General features: G+C 40.7%; 1 protein-coding gene across 1 annotated transcript in view; it reads left to right on the plus strand.

The window, feature by feature from the left end:
• PLXNB1 (plexin B1) overlaps positions 1-27,787 on the plus strand; it is a 3,809,096-nt gene that overhangs the window by 3,384,591 nt on the left and 396,718 nt on the right. The window contains exon 31 of the mRNA XM_044078026.1: positions 8,992-9,095. Coding sequence (XP_043933961.1) covers positions 8,992-9,095 — 104 coding nt within the window. The remainder of the gene's footprint in view (positions 1-8,991; positions 9,096-27,787) is intronic.

The following is a 27,787-nucleotide window of genomic DNA, read 5'->3' on the forward strand; positions in this document are numbered from 1 at the left end:
GTTCTTCCAGGAGTCATAACAAAGTTGATGTGGATAGAATGATGAAGTTTCTGTCTGTGCATATATAGATGGGGGTTCTCCCGTTCGTACCCCCTTGGGTCAGGAAGCCTTATACAGCTGTACCCCTCCATTATATAGGCTCCTTATCTGATTTGACATTTTGTTTCGGAGTCCTTGGATCTGAGTTTGCCAAGACCATCTGGATCAGATCAGAGGGTTTCTCTGAACACCCCGGCTCCGATGAGTTCAGAGCCAAGTAGCTATCGGAGCAGAAGCATCCTGGTTGGATCCGAGGTGTTGGAGTTGAATCTGAAGTTTTCGGAGCCATCTCTACCTCTTGGAGCCTCAGCCCTGAACAGCTTGGCTCCGACTTGGAGGATTGTCTTCAGGGCAGATGGAGCCGATGGGGCACAAGCATGTCTTCTTGGCTTCATCAGCTTCCTTCTACATGGAACAAGTCTGCCTTTGAGGTAGTGGAAAGAGTGTTCTGCAAGACCGATGGTCTCTCTCCCCTTGGACCTTCCTTTGACATCTCACGTGTGTCTGCTCCGTATGCCTCTGCATCCAAATCCACAAGGACAGCGAGTCCAAATCCTCCAGACTACGCAGCAGGGTATTACTGTCTCTGTTGACACCTCCCTGGAGCATTCCACAGAGGAATTTCTCTGAAAGAAAAAGTTTAAAAGGAGGCACTTGGATTCTTAACAGAAAATTTTCACAGAAGACATTCATTTCACATAGTTTAAAGATATATGCATCTATTTTGTCTATATATATATATTGTGTGTGTGTGTGTGAATATATATATATATATATATATATATATATATATATATATATATATATATATATATATATATATATATATATATATATATATATATATATATATATATATGTATATATGTATATACATACATACATACACACATATATATATGATTTAAAAAAACTTTTTTTTATGTCAATACAACTAGATTTTCTTTGATACTTTTGGAAGGGGGGGGTGATGGCGGCTAGGGTAGTGTGTTTGTGTTTGCATTTATAAATTGGATTTTTTTTTTTTTTTAATTGTACTCTTATGCCCTCTTTTTGTTTTGGTGGGGTGGAGGCTAGCTGGCTGGGCCATGGATTACAGTAATTTTCCCTTTCATTTGCTTTAAATTCTGTCATTAAGACTGGTAGGTGAATGTGTTAATAAACTGGAATATTTTTATCCTTTTTGCGGAGGGTTGACCCGCTGTGCTGTAGATGAATGTAACTTGTTCTTTTCATTTGGCTGGTTTAAATTCTACCCATAAGGTACATTTATGTGAATAAATCTGAATATTTATGCTTTTCTGGGGGTGTCAATAGCTTTGTCCTTTTCATATTATTTTAAAGGCTGTCTAATGTCTTGTATGAAATATTTTTTTTTTGATGGGGGTGGATAGCTATAGCTATGCTATGGGAACTTTTCTTTGTTTGGTCAGTTTAATGTCTGGTATTAAGGGCTGGCTAGTATGCATTTGTGTGAAATAAATTGGAATATTTTTTTTTTTTCCTTGGGAGAGGGGTGGCTAGCTGTGTTGATGAAATAGCTAGTGCTCAGTTTAAAGTTGGGCATTAATGACTAGTGTGCATTTGTATGAAATAAATTAGAATGTTGTGTGAAGCACACTTGAAAGTGTCCCCAGTTTTACAGAATGCCCTTGTATTTGCTTAAAATGTTTGGTCTGTAAGTTACTCTTATGTTTAGCTTATAGCCTGCCTTACATGCCCTACATGCCTAGTGCATTTGCATGAAATGTACTTTAATCTTTACTCTCGCTCTCTGGGTGTGCTGTATTTATAAAACCAAATTGAAGCTGTTCCTGATTTTTCATTTATCAAAACTAAAAATACTGCCCCATACCACCATAAATTAAAACTTCTACCACTGTCTAACAACCTAAAAAAAAAAAAAAAAAATTCTTCCAAAACACTCCCTTAACCACTAAAGCAGAATTATCCCTGTATGGTGACATCCACCCCAACCCAGGACCTTCGGGGATAACTACTCTCAACCAAGCTCCATTTTCTAAAGATCTGCTCTTAGGAACCTTAAACATTCGTAGTGTCTGTAACAAAATTACAGACTTTCATGCTTGGCTCACACAAAACACCCCTGACAATCCTAACAGTCACCGAAACCTGGCTAAAACCCCAAATCCAAGATATTGAAATAACGCCCCCAGGTTATAACATATTACGGAAAATATAGAACCAACAAAAAAGGAGATGGAGTATCCCTAATCTATGCTGTCTCACAATACTACCCTTCCAGAAAACGCTCCCATCATTTTCAGATGCTGAAATCCTAATAGTAATCCCGCAAATTAACAAATTTAAACAGCTATGCATAGTTAGTCTGTATATCCCACCAGGACAAAATATCCAAACCGTTGACGGCAGCCTCAACTAGATGTCAGAAAATATCTGCAACAAAACTGTTATGGGAGATGTAAACAGGCAAGATTTAATAACTGACCCCCCCCTGCAAACAGCATAAACCTCTACAAGTTCACCCAACTCATCACCAACCCTACCAGAATGCTCAGCAGCAATACACCAGGAGCCACCCTTGACTGGATCTTGGTTTCAGATCCACTTAGATACTCAAATCCAAAGACCCTACCCAGTATGCTCAACGACCACTTACCGTTTTCACTTATAGATCCACACATGTATTGAAATCTCATACCTGTAAGGCCACCAGAAACCCAAAACATTTTGATCAACATTCTGAAACTGTGATTGGCGCCCACTAAAAACTCTGCCATTGGATGATGCCTTATACTATTTTAATAAAATATTCCTAGACACACTCAACAACCTAGCCCCTCCTCATACTAAGAGTAAAATCAAATCACGCACCCTGGCTAACAAAGGCCACTAAACAACTCCTACAAAATAAGGACAAGGCCTGAAAAAAATGGTATAAAAACAAAAATTTATGTAATCTACTTAGATACAGTTACGAAACAAAGCTAAAAAGCTAGTAAGTACTGAGAAGAGAAACTATTTCTCTAACCAACTGAGTAACCATAGAAACAACCCAAAACAATTCTGGAAAGTGTCACTAATCCCCTTATCCCTGGCACCAAACAAAGCCCATCTTCATGCTCAGAAAAAAACACCATCACAAATGGCCACTATGCTCAACCATCATTTTATAAATAGCATATGCAAATTAATAAGACTCCTCTCCCTCTACCCTCACTCTATCAAATTCCTTTCCCCCTCCTCCTCTACCCCACAAAAGCAGTCCTCACTTAGAAAGATCCCCCCATAGGCAATTCTTTTCCCTTTCACCAAAGCAATATTACACCATCTAGCCTCTTCTCAGTACAACCAATACCAACCACAGAAATTCAGAGACTCCTCAGAAAATTAAAACCATGGTCTCTCTTCTCTGATGACCTCCCACCAGAATACATTAAACTTTCTGCCAAGGCCATAGCATATCCCGTTAGTATCCTGATCAACTGCTCAATTACAGAATCCTATGTTTCGAGCCTTTGGAAAAAATCCATTATCACCCCACTTCACAAAGGAGGTAACTCCAGTGAACCTTCTAACTATCGTCCAATCTCTTTCCTCTTCCCACTATCCAGACTCCTTGAAAAATGAATCCATAAACAATTACTTCACCATCTCACACACAACAACCTACTCACCCCTATCCAACATGGCTTTCGTCCCTCACACAGCATAAGCACTGCACTTATCTCCTTCATGGATCCTGTACAGAGATCCATCAACTCAGGTAATATTACGTCAGTACTGCTACTAGACCAGTCGAAGGTTTTCGATACAGTATCCCACAAAAAAACTTCAACATCTTTCTAATATCAGCTGCACCCCACCCACCAATGGTTTTATAGCTATCTCACTAACAGGCAACATTGCATAAAATGGCAAAATACCCTATCAGAATACCAAACTGGAGTATCAAAAGAGTCCGTATTTGGACCTTTACTCTGACATATTTGCCAACAGCCTTCACAGGGCTGCTTCTCCTAGCTCTGTTATCCAATATGCAGATGATACTACCATCATCTCCTCCTCATATAACCTATACCACCTCCAACAAAGATATCTTCACCGTGATTGAAGCCTGGTAAAAGGAATCGCAACTAGTGCTTAATGCCAAAAAAAACACAAAGCTTCTACCCTTCGCAGCAAAACCCCACTCACCTGACTCTCACTTCCATATTTTCTCCCAAAGCAACAGAAATTGAAATCATATCCCATGCTAAATTATTAGGTATTACCAGTGACAGTAAACTTACATTTGAACACCATATTGGTAATGCCATTAAAAAAACACTGCAAATTAGGAGCCTTGTACAGACATAAACCTTTCATGGACACCACCACCACCACCAAAAAAGCTCTCGACAACACTTGCTGTCCTCCCTGTTATATGATGTCCCCATTTTAACTAACTTGCACTCATCTCTACAAAATAAGCTCCAGTCTTGCTACCATAAAATCGCCAAATTTGCCACAAGCAGCTCATACTGCTCACACCACTGCCAAGCCTTAAATGAATTAAACTGGCTGCAGTTTCCACATCACCTTAACCTCATTCAGCTGTCCATAGCATATAAAATTGTCTACAATCCAAACAACTGCCCTGCCCTTAAAAACATTTTAATAACCTATAGCCCCACCAGAAAACCTTCACTCTGAAAATAAACTCATAACTGTACATGTATCAAACAAAAGAGCCGGGCAGTGCCTTTACTCATACACTGTTGCTAAACTATGGAATTCACTTCTAACCAGCATAAACACCATTAGCTGCTTCAACAAATTTAAACTCACCCTAAAGAACTGCCTAGTAAATACTAAAATTTACCCCTGCTTCTATCCAAATAGATATCCTACTCTCCTTGAGCCTTCCTCTAGCTTAACCCAATCCTACCCATCAAAACCAGTAGGAAACTCTCTTTAATCTAGAAGTTATTTTAAACAACTCTGTTCTTACTGTAAATCTCAGTAACCTTAACTATCATTCTAACCCTTCACCCCTTTAATAACTACCCCACTAGTGATTTTTCTTTCCCTTTATTAATTCTTTCAACTTAACACTCCTGTAGTGATCTTTTCCTTTAACTTTCAACCTATTTAAATATTGTGTGTGTATATCTATCTATATGTGTATGTATGTATGTGTGTGTATGTATGTATGTATGTATATATATATATGTATGTATATATATATATATATATATGTATATATATATATATATATATATATATATATGTGTGTGTGTATATGTATGCATATATATATATCTATATATATATATATATGTATATATATATATATATATATATATATATATATATATATATATATCTTGTAAATTACTGTTTTTTCTTTGATATTGTAACTTCCCACAGTTTGTCTGTTTCTCATTTTGTTCTATTGCACTGCATTGTACTGTAATTTCTTGTAAAATACTGTGCAGTCAAGTGTTTCTGGAGCTTTTCTTCCCGGGCCTCCACTGAAAATGAACCACTGGGTTAGGGGTGTATTATCAATGTCGTACTCAACTTTCCAAAGGAGAAGACTATGCATTTTTGACATTTAGGTTTTATCTATGATTCTGGCACTGGTTATTTATTTCAGTGTCGTACTTAACTTTCCAAAGGAGAAGACGATGCATTTTTGACATTTAACTTTTGTCTATGATTCTGGCACTGGTTATTTGTTTGGGACAAGCTGAGTCTTTTGGAGATTTGATCATTGCTCCTGGCTTGTTCCTTGCTGGCTATTATTTTTTCATTTTATCATTATTACTAAAAACAATGGTAATAAAGAAGGAGGTGTTAGAAAAAAAAATCTCCACTGAGGATGTGTTAAAAAAACTCTAGGTGTTAAATATGCTAGGTAAGCCACTGCTGTCAGCTGCAAACTTGTGAAGCCTTGTAATAAAACATCAAATCCTTCTGTAGAAAAACACTATTTCAGAGCAATTTACGTATGGTCGCACAGGACTTGCGACCCATTGCAAGCCATGACCATTTTTGTAGAGAGCAGAATATTAACAGTTATGCAGATGGAATTTTCTCTCAAGGAATGCAAAATTGGGCAAGCCCATAGTGTCAACTACATCTCTGGTCTGATAACTATTAGTAATGTCATTGGTATATCTCCAACTGTAGATGACTTTTTGAATGCTTAGCATACCAAGGTCAGTTATATAACTGCCTCTGACTGTCTTCAGGGAAGCTCACTGTAACTGTAAATAGTAACATTTGAGTTTACCCACCTTCTGTTTATTTTATTTATTTCAGTTTGATGACCGAGGAAGCCCTCTGGGCCTAGAAGAGCCAGTTTTCAGTGGAGGCCCAGGGAGAAAAGCTCTTGTAACAGTGACAAACATACAATAAGCACCCTACTTCATGCTAACTATACATTATTAAAATACATTTACAGAATGTAAATTCATTTACAGGGAAGTTCCAGTGACAATGACAAACCTGTAAAACAAAGAAGTCACCTACTTAATTCTGACTATACAATATTAAAATATTTTTATTGAATATAAATTTATTTACGTAGTATAAAACCATGCAACAAAACGGTCTTAAAGTATTTAGAGTGTGTAATAGTTGGACAAAAGAATAGCTGGAGTTTAGTTATAAAACAAAGTTTGGAGTAAGTAAGAGTAGCCGGGGGAAAGGCTGTGAGTGCCGAATAGATGCTGGAGAAGGTTAGCACTGTATCGGAAAATCTAGAGGATAGATGTAGTTAGTAGAGGGACTTGTGTTGAAGAAGAGCATGAGCATTTACACTTTGAAGATAGGTAGGAGTAGAGGAGAGATTTGAAGCTGGCATGGTTTGGAGTATTTCGAAGGGAGGGAGGAAGTGAGTTCCATAGTTTAGCTAAGGACCAGGAAAGCAGAAGGTGCCCAGGGGGCCGTGAAGGTTTGCAGATTTTTAGGAGGTTTTAATTTTCTGATCGAAATGAATGATTAGAAATATAGGGGGTTAAGGTGGTGGAGAGAGAGGGACTACTGGAGGGTTTGAATATGAGCTTATGGGCAGTGGTGAGTTTAAGAAATTTCAGGTAATTAGGAAGTTTGAGCCATTACAGAGGATGGAGGGAGCCACAATGATGAGGCATATTTTTAGAGTTGGTGGTGAATTTGCAGATTTTGTTGTAGCAGGATTGCAGTTTGGATTGCAAGCCAAGTTGGAGATTAGTGAGCAGAGGAACGCCATACATGAGAGAGGGGAGAAGGTATGAGGAGACTAAGGTCTTTCTGGTGGAAGGAGTAAGGTAGCAGTTGTCTATATAGGAGTCCTAGTTTTTGTTGTCTTTTTTTGTTTGTTTGTTTAGATGTGGATATCGAATTTTAGATGTTGATAAATGATGATACCGAGCAGTTTAGTATGTGGTACAGTTTTAATGGGGATATTATTCTGGCTTAGTTTTGTAAAGGAGTTTTTAGATGGAGAAAAGATCATTAGTTTTGTTTTGCTTTGTTTGCAATTAGGGTGAGGTTGTTTTGCATCCATGTTTCAGTTTTAGAGAAAGCTGACTGAGTTTTTAGCAGTAGGTCGGAGGGGGGAGGTCACCTTGAACAGATTGTTGAATCATCTGCATACTAGAGTAGAGAGATATTTGAGATTGGGTGGTAAAGTTATTGATGAATATATTGAAGAGTAAGGGGTCTGTTTTCTGTGTGCTGGCTGGAGTTTCTAACTGGCTACTTTTCTGACATTTTATTTTATTTTATTTAGAGTTTTTAGATGGAGAAAAGATTATTAGTTTTGTTTTGTTTTGTTTGCAATTAGGGTGAGGTTGTTTTGCATCCATGTTTCAGTTTTAGAGAAAGCTGACTGAGTTTTTAGCAGTAGGTCGGAGGGGGGAGGTCACCTTGAACAGATTGTTGAATCATCTGCATACTAGAGTAGAGAGATATTTGAGATGGGGTGGTGAAAGTTATTGATGAATATATTGAAGAGTAAGGGGTCTGTTTTCTGTGTGCTGGCTGGAGTTTCTAACTGGCTACTTTTCTGACATTTTATTTTATTTATGTATTTGTTAACTAGGCTAGAGCACTGATACAAATGGACTGTTTTTAGCTTCAGCTCAGGTGTACATTAATACACAAAGCAAAGAGAAATAATGATTTAATATGCACAATGTTGAAGTCCTTAAAAACAGATCCTTAATGCCTAGTATTTAGTAACATCACGTATTTCTTTGAAAGATAAATTCAAGTTGCTTTTTTGTCTCCATGCCTACTGACCACCAAGCCTTCCCCAATGCACCTTGAGCCCCTTTGTTCCTCTATACTTGGTATCTCAAGTACAAGGGTGAGAACCAGCTAGTGGGACGATCATCCAGGCAGCCATGGAGGCATTTTTTTTTTTTTTTTTTTTTTTACCTTTGTGGTCATCATGGCAATAAGGACATTTCCATTAAGGCCCTAACCCCTCTTCCTTGTAGCTGCAGTGAACACCCCATCAAGATGATGCATCCTACTCTCTCCCTTTGCTTTGTGCATGCTTCCATTCACAAGCTATAGAGGTCTAACATCACTAGTTTGGGAACAACAATCCCCTGTCCCTGGTCCTTGGCTGTTTTGTTGCTATTAAATCCTCTGCTTTATAGTGGCGATCTGATGACCAGAGGCACTGCTTCTTGACCCCCCCCTCCCCGAATGGGTAAGCTGACACTAGATGCTCATACTCATTCCCCCACCTGATTCTTCCAGCACCCAAGCAACTAGTCAGATTCTGTCTTGGCCGTAGTCAGGTTTTCATCTCTTTGTGAAATAAAGCCAGGTAAAACTGTATTGCTCTAACAGAAAATGTGTATTATTCATGGACTGTGATCTCAGTTGTACATGAACCACTTTTCACATAAGACCTTGAGTTTGTGTTTATCCAAACTATGGGTCATAATATGTATTTAATGTTGCTTTTAATGTTATTGTTTGCAGAGTGGAGGTCTGGGGTGGCTGGACATCTAATTTTGTCAGATGAAGATTTGACATCTGTTGCTCAGGGTAATTGGAAACGACTCAACACACTTCAGCACTACAAGGTAGGACTAAAGAGGTGATATTCCTGTGTTTATACTTCATGTTTATTATTTTTTATAATTTTTTTTAACATTGCCATTCTGTATTTCGTTTTCAAAGGCTGTTTTCTGAGTGTTGGTTAATTGAATTTAATTATTATGCAGTGTAATAGAGTAGAATCACTTAATGTCTTTCTGTTCTCATGTTGCAGTATTCTAAACATGAGGGATCCTCCACCTGCGGTGACCTGAACATCCAGCTCGTCTACAAAAGCTTAGCCAGGCTGCTGTATGGTTTGTGGGACGTCACACACAAGTACCATAACTGCGGGCCATAAATGTGATGTCTGCATGCACTAAACTCAGAACTTCTCTGCCGCCAGTCGAATGTCAGCTTGCCCCTTCAGCTCCACACCGAGTGACTTCTGAAAGATAAATACCCCAGTGGGGAATCTCTTTTTCTGGCTTTGTTGCTGTTTTGTCTTTCCTGTTAGTTGATTCCATCCATGTCATCTAGGAAGAGAAATTGTAAGTGCAGATGTCAAATTCCGCACAAAGACAGCCACGACCTCTGCCTGTTCATTTTAGTGCCTTCCCACGATTACAAAGCGTGTTCCATCTAGCAGTCATTTGTTACTAAAACTTTGCTCAGTTGTCTGGCAGCCCTGAACATATTTGTTGAAAACCAATACCTTAAATGACTCACCTTGGGCATGTAAGCAACACCGGCGATGTCAGGTGAACCCCCCCCCCCATGCCTCCAAGCTCGGACATCCCACCAGCTGCCAGTTTAGGGGCTGAGGTATTGGCGACTTCAGCAGGTGCCGGTTTGGATGCTGCCCTAGTTTCTCTAGGCTGCACGTCCATGGAGGTACCCGAGATATCATCTTCCGATGTCAGGGGGGAACTGGGTTCCCTTGATCGCTTAGTTTTAAGTTCCATCCCAGAGGATTCCTCTCAAAGCCCTTTGCAGACCTTGGATCCTAGGCCCTCAGTCGTTCAGCCTATAGCAAAGACCCCTTCTCTGAAAAGGATGTAGAAGATTAGACATCCGTCTGCTCTAACTGAAGGCTGGCCAGACTGGCAAGCATTCTCTGTCCCTTTTTAATGCCTTTATGGCTCTTATGCACCTGCCTCCTCCCAAGCTCCTGCTACTCTACCATCTTTGAGCTCCAGGCCTGCTTCCCTGGGCCCCTTACCCTGACCTGAGAATTTATAGGAGGGCTCTTCCTCTTTTTCTGAGTCCCCGCTCTTATGCCTCTCAACTGACATCTCCCTTCAAATACTGTTCTCCTGAAGATTCCTTAGAGGGTGACTCCCCACTTGAAGGCATAATCTTTGGGGAAACAATTTCATAAATAAGGGAATATTTTGAATGGGATTCCACACAAATGACAGAAGTGCAAAAAAGGTATTATGAACTTCTGCAGATGGAATCTCCCTCTTTTGCAGCCATTCCTGATCCCAGCTTACCTGAATGCCTTTGCCTCAGCTTCAAAAGCACTGGAATCACAACCTCCAGCTCCACAGATACCAGACAGGTTCTATAGAGTCCCTGATGACTTTAAATACCTCATCAAGCTTCCTATGGCAGACGCAGCTGTGATTGCTGTCTTGATGGACAAGCAGTCCAGACAGATTCCATTCTCCTCCTTACTTCCATCAGACAGAGAGTAAAATGATGGACAGATTGGGCAAGAAAATATGCACTTCTTCCACTCTGACTTTGACTCATCAATTACCAAACTCACATGGTGAAGTACTCTTTGGATCTTGTCTCACAGGCCATGGAACAGCTTTCTTCCATTCCTGGTACTATAAATAAGGCACAAGTTGCCACCACCTTCTCCCTAGCTGCTCAAGTCACTAGACATTCAATTAAATGCAGCTGCGATGCTGTAGGAGCATCTGCCAGGTCTTCTGCTTCAGCCTCAGTGCTCTGCAGATACTCCTGGCTTAGACTTCAGCCACTGCTAGATGACTTTAAGAATAAGATCATAGATGCTCCTCTTCACAATAACTTTCTATTTGGTAAACAGTCAGTAGAATTGTTTAAAAACCTGCAAGAAAAAAGCAAGGAGCTGCAGGACCTTAAACATGGCTTTGTCTCATCTGTGCCTAAGTTTCACAGAAACTATCCCTCCAAACCAAGTTTTGGCAGGAAGGCTTCTGCACTACCCACTTCCAAATCTAAGAAAGGTGCCAGGAAATTACCCTCGACCAGACCAACCCCTTCCCAGCCCATTCACAAACAGCCCTTTCCTGACGGGTCTACCTCTGCATGAATACCAGTCCCCTCCAAATCACCTACCCCTTTCTACCTGCCTCTCTCACTGTCTTCCCTGTGGCAACAAATCACTTCAGACAACTGGGTCTTGTCAGTTGTGGAAAAGGGCTACTATATGACCTGGGGGGGGGGGGGGATCCCTCTCCAAAAAGATATCCCTCAACCTCCAAAGGACCAAACACATCTTCCACAAGTCCTATGAGGCCTCATTCAACAAGGCACAATGCAAAGGATTGCTCCAGGACAGAAAGACCAAGGCTTCTACTCAAGAATCTTCTTGGTCCCAAGAAAGGATGGCCCTTGGAGATCCATCCTAGACCTGTCCCGTCTAAACACTTTTCTGCATGTACCCACCTTCTGCGTGTTCTCACTCCAAACATTTGACTCCCAGATCATTCCTGGCCACTCTAGACCTGAAGAATGCATACCTTCACATCCCTATCCACTCATCCTTCTAGAAATTCCTGTGTTTTGTTGTGCATTCCTTGCACTATCAGTTTACAGCCTTGTCTTTTGGCTTGTCCACATCTCCAAGGGTATTAACAAAATGCCTAGCCCCTGTAGTAGCCTTTTGCAGGACGAGAGGGATCCAAATCTATCCATACTTGGTTGGCCTCTTCATTCAGGCAGATCAACCAAACATCCTACTAAAACACCTTCAATTCACCATGTCTCTTATCAAAGGGCTAGGCTTTCACAGTCAACCACCTCAAATCCTATCCTACTGCTACCCAAGAGTAGATTTTCCTGGGCTGCAGGATAAGGATAGATCTGATGAATGCCTTCCTTCCCCCAGACAAGGTCATATCATTGACCACCTACTTCCAAAGACTACTCCTGACAAAGTCCATCTCGGCCAGGGAGTTCCTTCACCTCTTGGGTCCCATGGCAGCCATGCTACCCCTAGTCATGTTACATATGAGGAATTTTCAGTGGTACCCGAAGAATGTTTGGTCTCAACATGGTCATCCACTAGAGTTTCAGGTCTCATTCCTTCCCTGTCTCAAGAAGGAAATCCAGTGGTGAATCCAACAAATTCATATGAATCTGGGTCTACCATTGCAACCACTCAACAGATGTACACAGACGCATCAGACCTGGGGTGGGCTGTGACTATGAAAGAAGTCTAGGTGCAAGGGCAATGAGACACTTGCCTTTGGAAAAAACACATCAGCATCAGGGTGATGACTGCTCTTCTTCTAGCCCTAAAAGCATTCCTTCCCCTTATTCATCCAGGACCTCAGTGCTGTGGTACATCAACAAGCAAGGGGGACAAAATCCTCCTAGCTCTGCAGGCTAGCCACCCAGGCTTGGGAAATGGCTACCCTCTCCAAAATGACGCTGCAGGCAGGTTATATCCCCCACAAGCCATTGTTCAGGCAGATGCCCTCAGCAGGTCACTATAACAGAATCACGAGTGGATGTTGCACAGAGATGCCTTCCTGGACATTGTCCACCAGTGGAGTACACCACAAATGGCTGTTTGCCTCCCCTCTGAGCAGGCGACTACAGTTATTCTGCACAAGAACCCCCTCCCCACAGGCATGGAGGGTGGATGCTTTCACAATGTCATGGAAGGGAATGTTTATTTATGCATCCCCCTTCCCCCTGCTACAGAAAGTCATGTTAAAACTTCAACAGAACAAACCGAAAATCTTGTTGGTTGACACCCTTCTGGCCAAGGCAGCACTGGCTACCCATATTTGTTTCACTAGCCAAGGGCAGTCACCACAAGTTACCTCACAAGGTGGATCTCGTCACACAACAAAAGGGAACCTTCATCCAGCCACACTTGCATACTCTAACCCTGCGGGTGACAAACTTATGATCCCTTTTTAGACACCTTTTATTCAGAGGAAGTGCTTTCTGTCCTGCAGGAGGCCAGGAAACCCACTACTAGGAGATTCTATTTATCCAAATGGAAAAGGTTCTTCATTTGGTGTCTACACAGACAACTAGATCCCTTTAGGGCAGATGTTCCTGTAGTTTTGTCTTATCTGTGTGAACTACTTAAGTCTGAACTTTCATATTTGTCAGCTATCTCTGCTTGCTTTCCTCTCAATCCACCATTACTATCCAGATTAGAGAGAGAGCTTTTTTCTTAAGTGGGTCCTACACCTCAGACCACCAAGGAAACCTATCCCCCCCCCCTTGGGACCTGAATTTTATTCTAGGAAAAACTTATGACTGCTCCCTTTGAACTAGCAGTCTCAGCCGCCTTAAAGATGTGCACTTGGAGAACAGTGCTTCTGTTATCCTTGACCTCTGCCAGGAGGGTCTCAAGAGTTACAAGCACTCATGGCCAGCCCACCCTTCTTAATATTTCATAAAGACTGGGGTTCTCTCCACACCAACCCTTCCTTCATGCCTAAAGTGGTTAATGAACTATCGCTCAATCAATCTATCCATTTTGCCACCTTCTTTCTTTCTTCTGAAAATGACAGTGAGAGAGTGCGCCATTCCCTGGATGTGCACAGACAACTTAGAGTCTACCTAGACAAGATCATGCACATCAGAAAGTCAAACCAGCTGTTTGTATCCTTTCATCCCAGGGCTCTGAGAAAAGCTGTTTCCAAGCAAAACAGTCTCTTCTTGGATTTCCAACACTATATCCTTCTGTTGCTCCTTGCATAGCAAACAGTTGCCTTATGCCGTGAGGGCTCACTCTACCAGGGCTGTGGCCTCCTCAGGAACCTTTTTCAAAGGATTAGATACAGCCTCCATTCTAGAGGCAGTCAGTTGGACATCAGTCCACACATTTACTAAACATTACAAACTGGACAATATCTCTAGGACTAGGACAAGTTTTGCTAAGGCTATCCTGCATGGTTTCCTGGAGAGGTCCTCCATCACCTCCTCCCATTTTACATGTTGAGCTTTGGTATTCTCCCTCATGTTTGGAATACTGCAACATAAGAATAGGAGGACATAGAATAGTTGTATAAAATGTTACCATAACTGTAGATGTCCTTCTCTTCCATGTTGCGGTATTCCTATCCCTCCCTCCTACCCCCTCTTAGGATATCTTATTTCTATTCCTTTTTTCCGTCTCTGGATGGCATCCTTATCAACTTTTCTAAAACTGAAATGTTTAACTGAAATTTATACCACAGACTTGTAATTTCTGTATTGTGTACTTGTATTTTTCTGGAGCTTTTCTCCCCAGGACTCCATTGAAAACAGACTATTGTGGCCCAATGGACTATCCTGGAAAACAAACTTCAAATAAATAAATAAATCCTTAAGACTCTTGTCTGACTAGAGCTTTCATTTGCAGATGCCACTTTTATGGCCCACGGTTTATGGTACTTACGTGTGACGTCCCACGTGCCACACAGCAGCCAGGCTATGCTTTTGTAGATGAGCCGGACGTTCAGGTCATCTCATGTGGGAGGATCCCTCATGTTTAAAATACTGCAACATGGAAGAGAAGGACATCTATGGTTATGGTAAGATTTTATACAACTATTTAAATCTGGTTCATCTGAAATGTTTCTGTTTTATCCTTAAGCTCTTCACCATCTGTTAGCAACACATACCTGTAGGTATAGATGGAGTGTTTGTACCTTTAATGCCACTGATGCAGATATAAAGAAGAACTGTGATCACTAGAGAGTCAAGTGATCACGTGGGAATAAGACAGCCCTAAAGTAGTTTGGATTCATGATACCCAGCCAAGAAGCTGTATCCCATAGCAAGTCTTACTAAAACATGTCTGACTGTAGACTGGATGGCGTAGAGGGATAAAGCCCTGACTACAGTGCAGGCTACCCTAGATTGATTAGCTGATTGGTTGCCTGTAGGATTTGGATGGCGATAATAAACAAATGGCTGCTGCCAGCAACTCCTCCCACCAGGATGAGCTAGCTAGCAGCAGCCCCAAGATCATCATGATGGGAAGGAGGTGGCTGTGACTTGCCACATGGATGACACCTAGTGGCATTCCAAGCTGGCTGAGCTAGTGCTGCTATATTGCACTTGCACTAAGTATCCAAGAAAACGCCTGCAATGCAGATGGATACTTCCCCTTTGGAGGTAGTGACTGGAGGCTCAGGGGAGCCATTGATTGGGAGGGGTGCTTCAGCGGGCAAGGGTAGGCCACCCCATAGGACCAGCCAGATAGTGATTCCCAGGCAGGAACAGAAATGATTTTGAACTCTTACCTAGCCTGTGACTACCCAGTTTTTCTGTTGCATGGACCAATTAGACAAGGGTAGAAGAGCTGCTGGGCAAGATCCAGGCAGGATAGGGAAAAGTCTGGTCAGTATCTCACAGCTCCCAAAATTCATCATACCAAAAAGAAACAATGTTCTAACTGACAAAAATGTCAAATAGAATGTTCAAGTTCACATTTAAAACATTATACATTTCGGATATTGTTCTGTACAATATACTCAGTCCAACATTATATAAATTGTTCAATTCCTGCCTTCTTTTAAACCTTATTCCTCTTCCTCCAAAACATTTTTTCATGTATTGTTCCTACAGTTATTTTTTGCTATGTAATTTACTGCTATTCTTTTGTAAAGATCCAATTTCCTGTTCCCTTTATCTCTGTTTTCATTTTTCTAGTAATTGTTTAAGTAATTTAAATGCTGTAACCCAGCTCAAAAAAATAATTTCCTTATTTACACTGAATTGCTTGCCCAGTTTTGCTGACAGAGTACTCTGTAGAGAATTTTTAAAGTCTGCCAATGCATTACATTCCCAAAATATATGTTCCCAGTTACATATTTCTTCCCCATTATACCTCCCAACATTTGCCATCTAAGTGAGGAAAATTTCATTGGCATCGTCTTGGGGTATAAAAGTACCTATGCAAACACTTCCAGGCAAAAATCCTAAATCTACTAGATTTTGTTGCGTATTTGGGAGCCACACATATGTCCTCCCATTGTTTTACACCTTGTGCCACAGAGGCAATCATAGGTTCATAGGCTCATACTTGGCTATCTGCCCTAGGGCATTTATAAGCCTAGCCAGAGTTGTGTGGCTTTCACCACCCCTTAGGTTGAAGAATACTATACCCATTAGTTTGCCGTGCCTCTGTCCAGCAGTGATACAGAGATGATTTATTGTGAATTGCATATCTCATCTTTTTTCCCAATCTTTTCTGACCTCTTTCTGATTCCTGTAGTTATTGTGCAATATTGTATGTACAGTACTAATCATCTCTTTTTAACAACAACTTCTGTTCCAGATTAATCTAAAAACTCCGCGAGTGCATGCCTTTCATTTAGGATTTCCCTATCCCTTTCTGTTTGCTGAAACTCTATCAGTCCCAGATAGGGGAGATAATCTCTAGTCTGAATTCCAAATGTCTTCTTTGCCTCTTCCCATTCTGTTACCTTTCCCTATCTAATTATTTGTGCCCCAGTATATTGGTTCATTTGCCAGTTTCTTCGAGTAAATTCCAGCCTACTCTTGGCTATTTTCTGTATGTCTAATTACAGTCATCCCTACTGGCAGAATCTCCTTTCTCGATTCCTGTGTGCAGTGACTTAGATGTTCTTTGTGTTTCACTGTTGCAGTCATTACATTTAGGTTATCTGCTTGCAGTAGCCCTCAGTCGGCCTGATTAACAAAGTCTTGGGTCCTGCATCGGTTGCTGTCCCTTCTTCCATGACTTCAGGGGTATAAAACATGCAGCCGACACCATTACATCAGTCTTTCTTGCCATGCGGTGCCTGAAGCAGAAGCAGTTCGCAAGTGCCGGTCGGCTGACTCCTGAAATTTTCGTTTTTGAGTTTCAGAACCGAAATCTTCAACTAAAGCTAAGTACCCCATTGGGGAAACTTTTTCTTGCTCCTTACTTGATGTCAGTAAAAGTTAATAATTGCATTACTTGTGGAAAGCAAATACCTCACAAAGATTTTCATTCATACTGTATTCCTTGCTTTAGGCCCTGACCACAACGTACCTTACTGTCGGTTTTGTGCTTTATTTAATCTGCGCACTATCCATCGTCGGTATATTTTCGCCTCTAAATATTTTGGTTCTTTGTTTAATTATCCAGAAATGTCGTCGGTTAGCCATCTGACTACCGGAATTCTGAAAAAATGCAAAGATGAAGACAGAGACAGGCCGCCGAGGTCCAAAGCTGCCAACGACGCATCTCCTAAGCCAGTCACCAGTTCGCCAGTACTCTGTGAGGCGCTTTCGCAGCCCCTGATACCCGCTACTTCTGACTCACAGGCCTCTTCTGAGAGACAGTCTGTGTCTGGTATGCCGTGAGATGCTTCAACTGTGGAACCTGCAGATGTCTGTACCTTGGATGGGTCCGGAGCCACTGTGTAGGCACCGGCTTCTGAGGGTGTATTCAGACCTATAGACTTGCATATTAAACCTACGCCTCCTCCTTCATTTAGGCCAAAATCTCGAACCATGCCTAAAAACTGACGCCCAGGCCGCATGCTCAGGCCTCTATGCCTAAAAAACAAATGATAAGAATGGCTGAAGATCTTATAACTCTTATCAGAGGAAGCTAAGAGACCTAGGACTGAAGTTGTTTATAAATCTTCTGACCAGGATTCTGATTTTTCTGATTCTTTTGATCTGGATTTGCCCTTATCTACTTATGAGGATTCTGATGCAGAGGACTGTATTCCCTCTGCTTCCCCTCCAGAGGATTTTTCTTTTGGTGAGACCTTACATATTCTAAGGGAGCATTTCCACTGGGAAAGCCAGGATTTTTCTGATTAAAAAAATAGAGGCTTAGGGATTTTTTACTCCATCCTCAGCATAGGTCTTTAGCTATACCTCCTGTACTAAACATAGTTGATGATGCCTTTTTCAGAATCTTGTTTGGCCCCTAATTCTTTGCCTCCTGCTCCCAGAAAACCTGACTGATATTACAGGGTTCCTGATTCACACAAATTCCTTTTTAAAAATCCTATTGCAGATCCAGAGACTATTTCACAGGGATCCAAGGGCATTAAGGCTTCTACTGCTGAAAATCCTACCCCCTCTGATAAAGACTTCAGGGTGCTGGATAGATGGGGTAAGAAGGTTTACACTTCTGCAACCTTGGCCATTAGGGCTTTAAACTGCCAGTTTCATATGTTGAAGTATCAATAACATGTTATTGGATTGCTTAAACAGAAAATGATGTTGATTCCTGACTGTGCTGAAAATAATGAATTACAGGATTTAATGCATTCTGCTGAACAGGTTGGAAAACATACTTTTTAATGTGGATTTGATTCATTAAAGGCCTCTTGCAGGGCTGCTGTTACCGGGTCTGTGCTCAGAAGGTATGCTTGGCTTAAGGAGCAATCTTTGCCTGATCATGTTAAAGCTAAATTGTTGGATGCTCCCTTAAATCAGGACTGCCAGGCTGAGGAAGTTCTTAAAAAGATGGAAGATAAAGCTAAATCTATGCAAACTGTTAAAGATTTCTTACAAGTTCAGCCTCTTAGATTTAGTAGGCACTGGCCCTCTAAAAATTGGTCCTTTCCAGCCCCTTCCAGGTCTTCTCAAGCCAAACCCAGACACAGCAGAAACCCCAGGTTTCAGTCCCAAGGGACACACAAGACTAAGCAGTGGGTGGTTTCCACACCCAAATCTTGGAGTAGTAAGACTCCCCCCTATGGAAAACTGTATCAATGACTTGCTTTTAAAACTTCCAAGCACTTCCCAACTGAATGCTCCTTTAGATGGAAAGATTGGTCTGCAGGCCAAAAACTGGGAACTCATTACCCAGGACAAATGTTTAAGTATAGTGTCCCAAGGATACAGATTTCACTTCCACACATTACCAACACCAAGCGGGTGGCCAGATCTGCCCCCAAATCAGTGGGCAGAGGCCCAAAATCAAGTACTCTCTCTCTTAAACATGGAGGCTATTCAGTTGGTATCAGAAGAGGAAAAGGGACAAGGTTTCTATTCGAGACTTTTCCTGGTACCCAGAAAAGGCAATACATGGCATCCTATCCTGGACCTTTCTACTCTAAACACCTTTCTGGTGGTTCCAGAATTCAAAATGCTGACTCTTCATCAGCTGCTTCCTATGCTAGGCAAAGATGCATGGTTGGCAATACTAGACTTAAAAGAAGCATACCTGCACATCCTATCAGTGAGTCTTGCAGAAGATACCTACACTTCAAAGCAGGCTACATGCACTATCAGTTCTCTGCACTGCCCTTTGGCTTATTTACTGTGCTCAGGGTATTCACAAAGTGCCTAGCTCCAGTTATTGCATTTTGCAGGCAAAGAAGTATTGAAGTATACCCATACCTGGACGATTGTCTAATTCAGGCAGAAAGCCGGGGCATTCTTTTGAATCATCTGGCCTTTGTTCAAATGGTTCTGACTTGTCTGGGGTTCACCATAAATGAAAAGAAATCACACCTGGTACCCTGTCAACAAATTATATTCCTGGGAGCAAGCTTGAATACAACTTTCCAAATGGCTTTCCTCACGCCAGAGAAATGGATTCACTTGACAACCTATATCAAACAAGTGTGCCACAAAAACCCAGCTTATCTGCAAGGCAAATACTGCAAGCCTTGGGGTTCATGGCCTCCTGCATTCTTCTAATTCCATATGCAAGGCTGCATATGAGGAAACTACAATGGTATCTCAAAAACCTATACAGGATCTAGAAGCAAGGATTTCTATCATACCTTGCCTATGCCTAGACTTCCTTTGGTTGGCAGAGGCCTGCCACCAAAACAGTGCACTACCATTCACATTACTCCCTGCCACCCAAATCTCAACTGACACATCCGACTATGCATGGGGAAGCTCACCTGGCAGGGAAGTTCATTCAGCGCAAATGGAACCCAAGTGAAATGCACCTGCACATAAATCAAAAGGAAATGCTAGCTGTACAGAATGCTCTGACAGCCTTCAAGGACCACATTCTTCCAGGACAACTAATGGTAAAGACGGACACCACCACTGTCATGTGGTACATAAACAAGCAGGGGGGGGGGGTTACACATTCTTACACCCTCTGCAGACTAGCCATGGCATTGTGGAACACAGCCTTGAGCTACCAAGTGACTCTACAAGCTCAATTCCTGCCAAGAAAACTAAATACACTGGCAGACTGACTAAGCAGAAACCTCATGGACCCACACGAGTGGAAACTGGAACCAAGGATTCACAATGTGTTGACAAGCATTTGGTGGAGCCCAGATATAGACCTGTTTGCCTCCCCCAGAACCATCAACTGGACAAATTTTGCACAAGGATTCCCCACAAGCTAGCTTGGAAAGTGGATGCTCTAGCCTTCGGATGGAAAAAACTATCAGTTTATGCCTTTCCCCCTCTGCCTCTGCTCTCCAAGGTACTGCTAAAGATCAAACAGGACAAGCCAAGGATGATTTTAATTGCACCAGACTGGCCTATCCAACACTGGTACCCACTCTTGCGCAGTGTCACGCTTGGCTCCATGGCACCTGCCCCCATACTCTTTCCCTGTTGTCTCAGCAGGAGAACCAGATTCTGCACCCTCAGCGGCAAACCCTGAACCTAGCAGCCTGGCTAATTACCTAATCTCTCCTTTATCATCCCTCAGTAAATCAGTGATGGATATAATTTTAGAGGCAAGGAGGCCTAGTACTAGAAAATCTTATGCTGCAAAATGGAAAAGATTTTGTGCCTGGAACCAGTCTCAAATAATGAACACAGCAGTGCCCAATTTACCTCAGATTATACAATACTTGACTGAGATGCTTCATAAGGGCGTGTCCTTTTCCTCCATCAAAATTCATGCCTCATTATAGCTCATTATAGCACAGACCGTCCCCTTTACTCTCACCCACTGCTCAAGCAGTTCCTCAGAGGGGCCAAAAATTTAAGGCCACCCAGGAGAGTTCCAACTCCAGCCTGGGATCTTAACTTTGTCTTGGAGAAACTCACTTTTCCTCCTTTTGAGCCAGCTGCTACTGCAGATTTAAAGTTTCTTTCCTGGAAAATGGCTTTCCTTTTAGCAATCACTTCTTTAAAAAGGGTATCTGAATTACAGGCCCTTATGGCAGTGGCACCTTTCATCTTTCATGTGGACAGGATGTCCCTCCAAAGCAATCCCTCCTCCCTGCTGAAGGTGGTATCCAGTGTGGCTCTTAATCAGTCCATTCATTTGCCTACCTTCTTTCCTAACCCACAGAACAAAGGGGAACGGATACTGCACTCTTTAGATGTGCACAGACAGCTTGGGTTCTATTGGACAGAACTAAACGTCAAAGGAAATCTGAACAACTGCTGGTGGCATTTTCTGCATGGACAGAGGGGAAAGCTATTTCAAAACAAACCATTTCAAAATGGATAGGCCACTGCATTCATTTCTGCTATAAACACCATGGAAAACCTATCCCACAGGGCATCAGACCCCATTCAACCAGGGCTGCATCTACCTCTACAGCCTTTCTCAGGGGGTGTCCCTACTAGGGACATCCTAGAAGCTGCTACCTGGAGTTCTGTACATACTTTCACCAAGCATTATCATTTGCCAACTTTCTCTAATTCCAGAGCTGGTTTTGCCACTGCAGTCTTGCAGGGACTTATAGCTGCTCTTAATTCTATTTAAATTCCTCTTCCCAACCTTAACCTTGGGAATATACCCAAATGTGATGACTACAACAGTGAAACACGAAGAACATAGTACAGTTGTGTACACTTACCAAAAATGTAGATGTTCGAGTGTATTCACTGTTGCAGTCCTAGTTGCCCTCCCTCCCTCCAGCCCCCTTTCTTCTTTTGGCTATACCTCTACTCTCACTTACTATGTTTAAAAAGCTTTTTGGTATATTTGCTTTTTTGTTGGCGGTATGTCCTTGTATTTATAGATTTAATTGCTTCCCATTAGGGGGCACCTGACATCTGGGGCAAGAAAAACTGATGTAATGGCGTCTGCTGCATGTTTTATACTGCTGATGACCTAACGTCATGGAAGAAGGGACAGCAACCGACGCAGGACCCAAGACTTTGTTAATCAGGCCGACTGAGGGCTACTGCAAGCAGATAACCCAAATGTAAATACTGCAACAGTGAATACACTCGAACATCTACATTTATGGTAAGTGTACACAACTGTACTTAGTACATTTTCCATACCTGTCAACCTCTTCGAGCTAGAAATCTGGACAGAGCCATCTGTAATGGGGGACAAAGGACCAAAAATAGGGACACTTTTTAAATATTGTTCTTACAAGCTTAGAAAATTGATAGAATAACAGGTTTTGGATTAGCATGAATTTTCTGAAGGGTATGAAGTTTGAAATTTAAATATCTGTCATTATTTTCTGACTTCAGCCCTCAATGATTTGCCAGTGATTTGCCAGAAAACCATAACTGTATGAGACATGGACCAAAAATGTGAGGCAAAAATCTGTACAGTTGGGGGAGGTATGGTATGATTTCTGCTACTTCATTAATATAATATTCTGTATGACTTATTCTTCTTAAGAATCTGCATCCAAAATCCCACTCTTTCCTTATTTCTTGAATCCAGTCTGCTTTGTCGTCATCTCTTTCTTCTTTGAATTATAGCTTTCTGCTTGTGTTGTGTGTAAGACCCTTAACTGTGTAGTTCTAAAATATCCCTTCAAATCAGGGAATACTAACCCTCCTTGTTCTATTGGAAGGGATCATCTTATCCCACTCGACTCTTGCCCTCTTCTCCTCCTTCAGTGTGTTCTTTCGACTTTTCCCGGTTAGGGGTCGCCACAGTGGAACTCCGGTCCGCTAATGGTTGGTAGTTGATTTTTACGTGCTGAGTTACCAGCCCTGACGCACAGCTGTCAACGAAGGTACACCCATTCACGCATGTCTCCACACAGAAGACGCTCTAGCTGAGAATCGAACCGGACAGCGTCTGACTGTGAGGCGACAGCATTACCACAGCACCACCACCGCGGGTTCTTCAGCACTTTTTATTAATTGGTAAAAAACAAGAAAAGTGCAGTTCCACGGCTGATAAAAGACGAAATTCCAGATCCAGTGTGATCAAAAAGTTTAATGAAAAAGATGAGCACTTTCAGAATTCAAACAGTTGCTTCTTCAAATCACAAAAAAGACCAAAAACCCACAGGTTTAAGTACTCCATCAGTTAATAGTCATGTGATATGCAAAACAGTAGTGAATGTGCTCTGGAAAGAGCTATTTAAAAAGACAACCACAATAAAAAAAATCCTTCATAAAAAAAAACATATGTATAAACAAGATACATAAAAACTGTTAAAAATTCTACAACACTCTAAATTACCTGAAAATCTAGATATATTTAGATATCTTTTTTAGATGTATTTTTATATATATTATGTTAACTAATGTATAAGTATTATATAAAATTACTTTCTCAAACCCCTGTTCTTTAATTCTGGTTTCAGGGGAACTACATCATTTAGACAGGAGCCTTTATGCGCTCTGAGTCTAAGAATCCATCTAGTTTCATTGCGTTCAGTGTTGTTAATAATATCACCTAATCTCATATCAGTCCTGGTAACCTCCAATACCTGAAAGGCAAATTTATGCTGATCCCCTTCCTGTGCTACATGTTTAGCAAGTGCACTGTACTCTAATCTTTTACTAATACAATATAAATGGTCTCTTATCCGTTCACAGAGACGTCTATTGGTCTTGCCAACATATAATTTTCTACATGTCATACACTTAGCTAAATATACTAGATACTGGATTTTTGGTGTTATAATCTGCTTTAACATTAAGCATGAACTTATGCTCAGAGTTAGGATGTATAAAGCTCGAAGCACATAGAGCACATTTACTACTGTTTTACATATCACATGACTAATTATTGTTAATTGATGAAGTATTTAAACCTGTGTTTTTTTGGTCTTTTTGTGATCTGAAGAAGCAATTGTTTGAATTGTGAAAGCGCTCATCTTTTTCATTAAACTTTTTGACTACACTGGATCTGGAATTTTGTCTTTTGTCAGCTGCGGAACTGCATTTTTCTTGTTTTTTTACCTGTTGACTGTTTGGTTTTGTGCAGCTAACAATTGTGAGTTATTTATATTTTCGTTTTATTAATTGCTGTCCACAACTTCTCCTCTGGTTGATTAAAATATGCCTGACCTCTGTATATAAAACTAAAGGGATTAAAAACATTTTACTGCTTGTGTCTTGCTATCCGTATGTATAGGCAAGAGCTTCCAATTTCTCAGTTTTTGTTTTAACTTTTTGTGTACTCTCTTCCTACATATCCTTAGCTGCATAACAGTCTCCTTTTTACTCCATACTCCTAAACCTTATCATGTCCCTATAAATATGGACATTGCTGAACTAATTCATGTGTGGGTACACAGTTTATAGATATAGCCTTTGTTTTATCATCATTAATTTTGTACCCCCCCCCCAAAAAAAAAAAAAAAAAAACAGAACTCCCAGAATATTCCACAACACTAAGATTTCTTTTTCTGGTTCTGTCATGTACAAAATAATACCATCTACAAATAAAACCAACTCTTCTTGAATACCATACCAATTATAACTGTGAATGTTTGAGTCCCTTGTTTTCTTTGCCAATGGTTCTATATGTATCACACACATAACAGGGAAATAGGACATCCCTGCCTGGTTCCCCATTTCAGACAAAAGTTATCAGAGAGGAACCCTCCCACTTTGATTTTTGCCCTTGATCCCTCATATAGCCTTCTAATTAATCTTATTATTGTATCAGGAAATACAAATGCTTCCATTGTCCTACTCATAAAATCCCAGCTTACACTGTTGAGTACTTGCTGTGCATCAAGAACCACCAACGATAGTATTTTCTTACATTCTGCTCTCATCTAGACCATGATTGTTCTATTAATGTTGTCAAATGTTTGCCTCCCCTCCTCAAAATGACCTTGATACATGTCTATCAATTTTGGCAACACCATTCCCATTGTTTTGGCCATAGTCAACATAAACTCTTCATAATCATGGTTTAAAACTGAAATGGGCATATATGAAGCTGGATCTGTTTGGTCTTTAGTGTCTTTAGGTATTGCAGCTACCACAGCTTTTTTTTTCAGGATGTTGGTGCTTTCCCTCTTTTAAAAAATACTATTAAACAAAACTTTCCAGACATTTATCACTTCCTTCCCTCCTAATTTCCAAACTTCCACCAAAATACCATCTATTCCTGTAGACTTTTCTACAGGTTGGTTATACATTATTATCTCTTCTCCTCTTATCTTAACCGTTAATTGTTAAGCCTCATCTACCTGTAACCTCGTAATGCTTAAGTCTTCCATAAATATTCCCATTTGTGCTTTTCCTTGATTTCGCTACTTATCTGCTTTACACAAATTTTTATAAAATTGCCGATCTCTCTCATACCTCTAGAATATCTCTAGCTATTTTTCTTGTTAAGGGTTCTCTACATTAGGCAATAACCCTGTTTTCTGTTGCCTAACTTTTCATGCCAGAAGTTTTCATGTTCTTAAGTTATCAGGAAACAGATGCTTAAGAGCAGTCTTTCTAATCTCGTGCATATTATCCAGGCACTCCTTTATTTTCTCTTTAGCACTCTGCAGTTGTGCCTCTTCTTGTTCTGTGAGACTCCCCTTATTCTGTAATACTTTAATCTTTGTTAGCCCTATTTCCTTTTTCTTTTATTTCTACTCTATTTCTAACCACCATTTTTATTTTATCCCACTGAGTAGCTAGAACTTCTGGAGTACTTTCTCCCTTCTGTGTAATAACACCTGAATAATTTCAAGTACCCATTCCTTAAATTCCTCTCTTTTTAACAGGTAGGTGGTGAAACACCAGTGTCTCATCTTTACTTTGTTACCCTGCATTTTTATCTTGGTAATTATTGGCACGTGATCTGAAATAGTTATTAGATGAGTGTGAAAGTTCTCAATTAATTGCACATTTCTGTGCACTAGTTTAGCCCGGTTATTGTATCTTTGGGAAAAATATGGGAATTCTCTGAGTTTCTACTACTGAATTTGTGTCTTCCATACCAAATATTTTCATAATTTTCTTCAGAAATTTAACCTCTTTTGTTATATTTTCCCTTCTAGGTCCCCCAGTTCCACCCTCTTTGTTGCAAATCAAATTCCAGTCTCCACTTACAAGTAATATTCCCTGCTGAAAGCTGATTATTTCTTCCCCATATTTTTTAACCTCTGTAGTAACAGCTCTAGATGGAATATAAATACATACTGGCATAATCCTCATACATTGCCAGTAGCAACTTACTACTGCAAATCTACCACTATTGTCTTTTTTCCACTTTTCTATCACTGTTATAGTTCCTCTAACAGTTAATATAAATACTCCTCTTTTCCTTTTTCCCTGATATTCTGCTGAACATCCATCTTGAAATCCTTTCTGTACCAAATTCACATGCTCATTTCTTTCCAAATGCGTCTCCTGTAGCATTGCTATTTGTACTCTGAATTTCTTAATGTAATTAAATATTTTTTTCTTTTTTTTTGTTATACCTGTGAAAACATTCACATTCCAAGATAATATGGAAATTATCACCATTATGATATGAAGGCATATTCCCATCTATTATGTATGGCAGCTTTTGCTTTTCTTTTTTAAGTATCACTGAATGTTTGTTTTTTTTTCTTTGAGGTTGTATGACCTTGGAGTTTAGCACATTAGTAACTGGGGGTGTGAGGGTTCCCCTCTGTGGTGAGAGAATGCAGCGTTTCCTCACTATGATAATGAATAACTGGATCCTTTGACGTTACTAAAAGTAGTCCAAACAGCAATGCAAATACCAGAGAAACAAACGGATGTACCAGTACGAGTTTTCACACTAAAACTCGTAAAAGCATACTTTAATAAAACGAAACTAATAAAGGTTAAAAATATCAAAATTTTTGTTGTAAACAAAGGGATTAGCGCTTTTGGCCGTAGCTTTCCTCAGATCCTGATGTTTCCACCAGTCATTAGCTTAAACAAGAGCCAATTATGGTAAAGTATTGAATGCTTCCTGGATGTTCTTCGTGTTTCACTGTTGTAGTCATCACATTTGGATTATCTGCCTGCAGGTAGCCCTCAGCCGGCCTGAATACCAGAGTCTTCAGATTTCTGCATCGGATGCTGTCTTTTCTTCCATGATGTCAGGTCATCAGGGCTATAAAACATGCAGCCAACGCCATTACATCAGTCTTTCTTGCCATGCGGTGCCCAAAGCAGAAGCAGTTCGCAAGTGCCAGTCGGCCATCTCCTGAAATTTTTGTTTTCGAGTTTCAGACCCGAAGTCTTCAAAAATGATAAGTACCCCATTGGGGATCCTTTTTCTTGCTCCAACCGATGTCAGTAAAAGTTAACAATTGTCTTGCCTGTGGAAAACAAATACCTCATAGAGATTTTAATTCTTACTGCATCCCCTGTTTAGGCCCAGACCACGATGTCCCTCGCTGTCAGTTTTGTGCCTTGTTCAACCCCCCGAACTGTTCGTTGTCGGGCTATTTTTGCAGCCAGTTACTTTCGTACTCGATCTCAG

The sequence above is a fragment of the Protopterus annectens genome, chromosome 7.part0 (genome assembly GCF_019279795.1).
Source record: "Protopterus annectens isolate FY-2018-M chromosome 7.part0, PAN1.0, whole genome shotgun sequence".
NCBI classification, from domain to species: Eukaryota; Metazoa; Chordata; order Ceratodontiformes; family Protopteridae; genus Protopterus; species Protopterus annectens.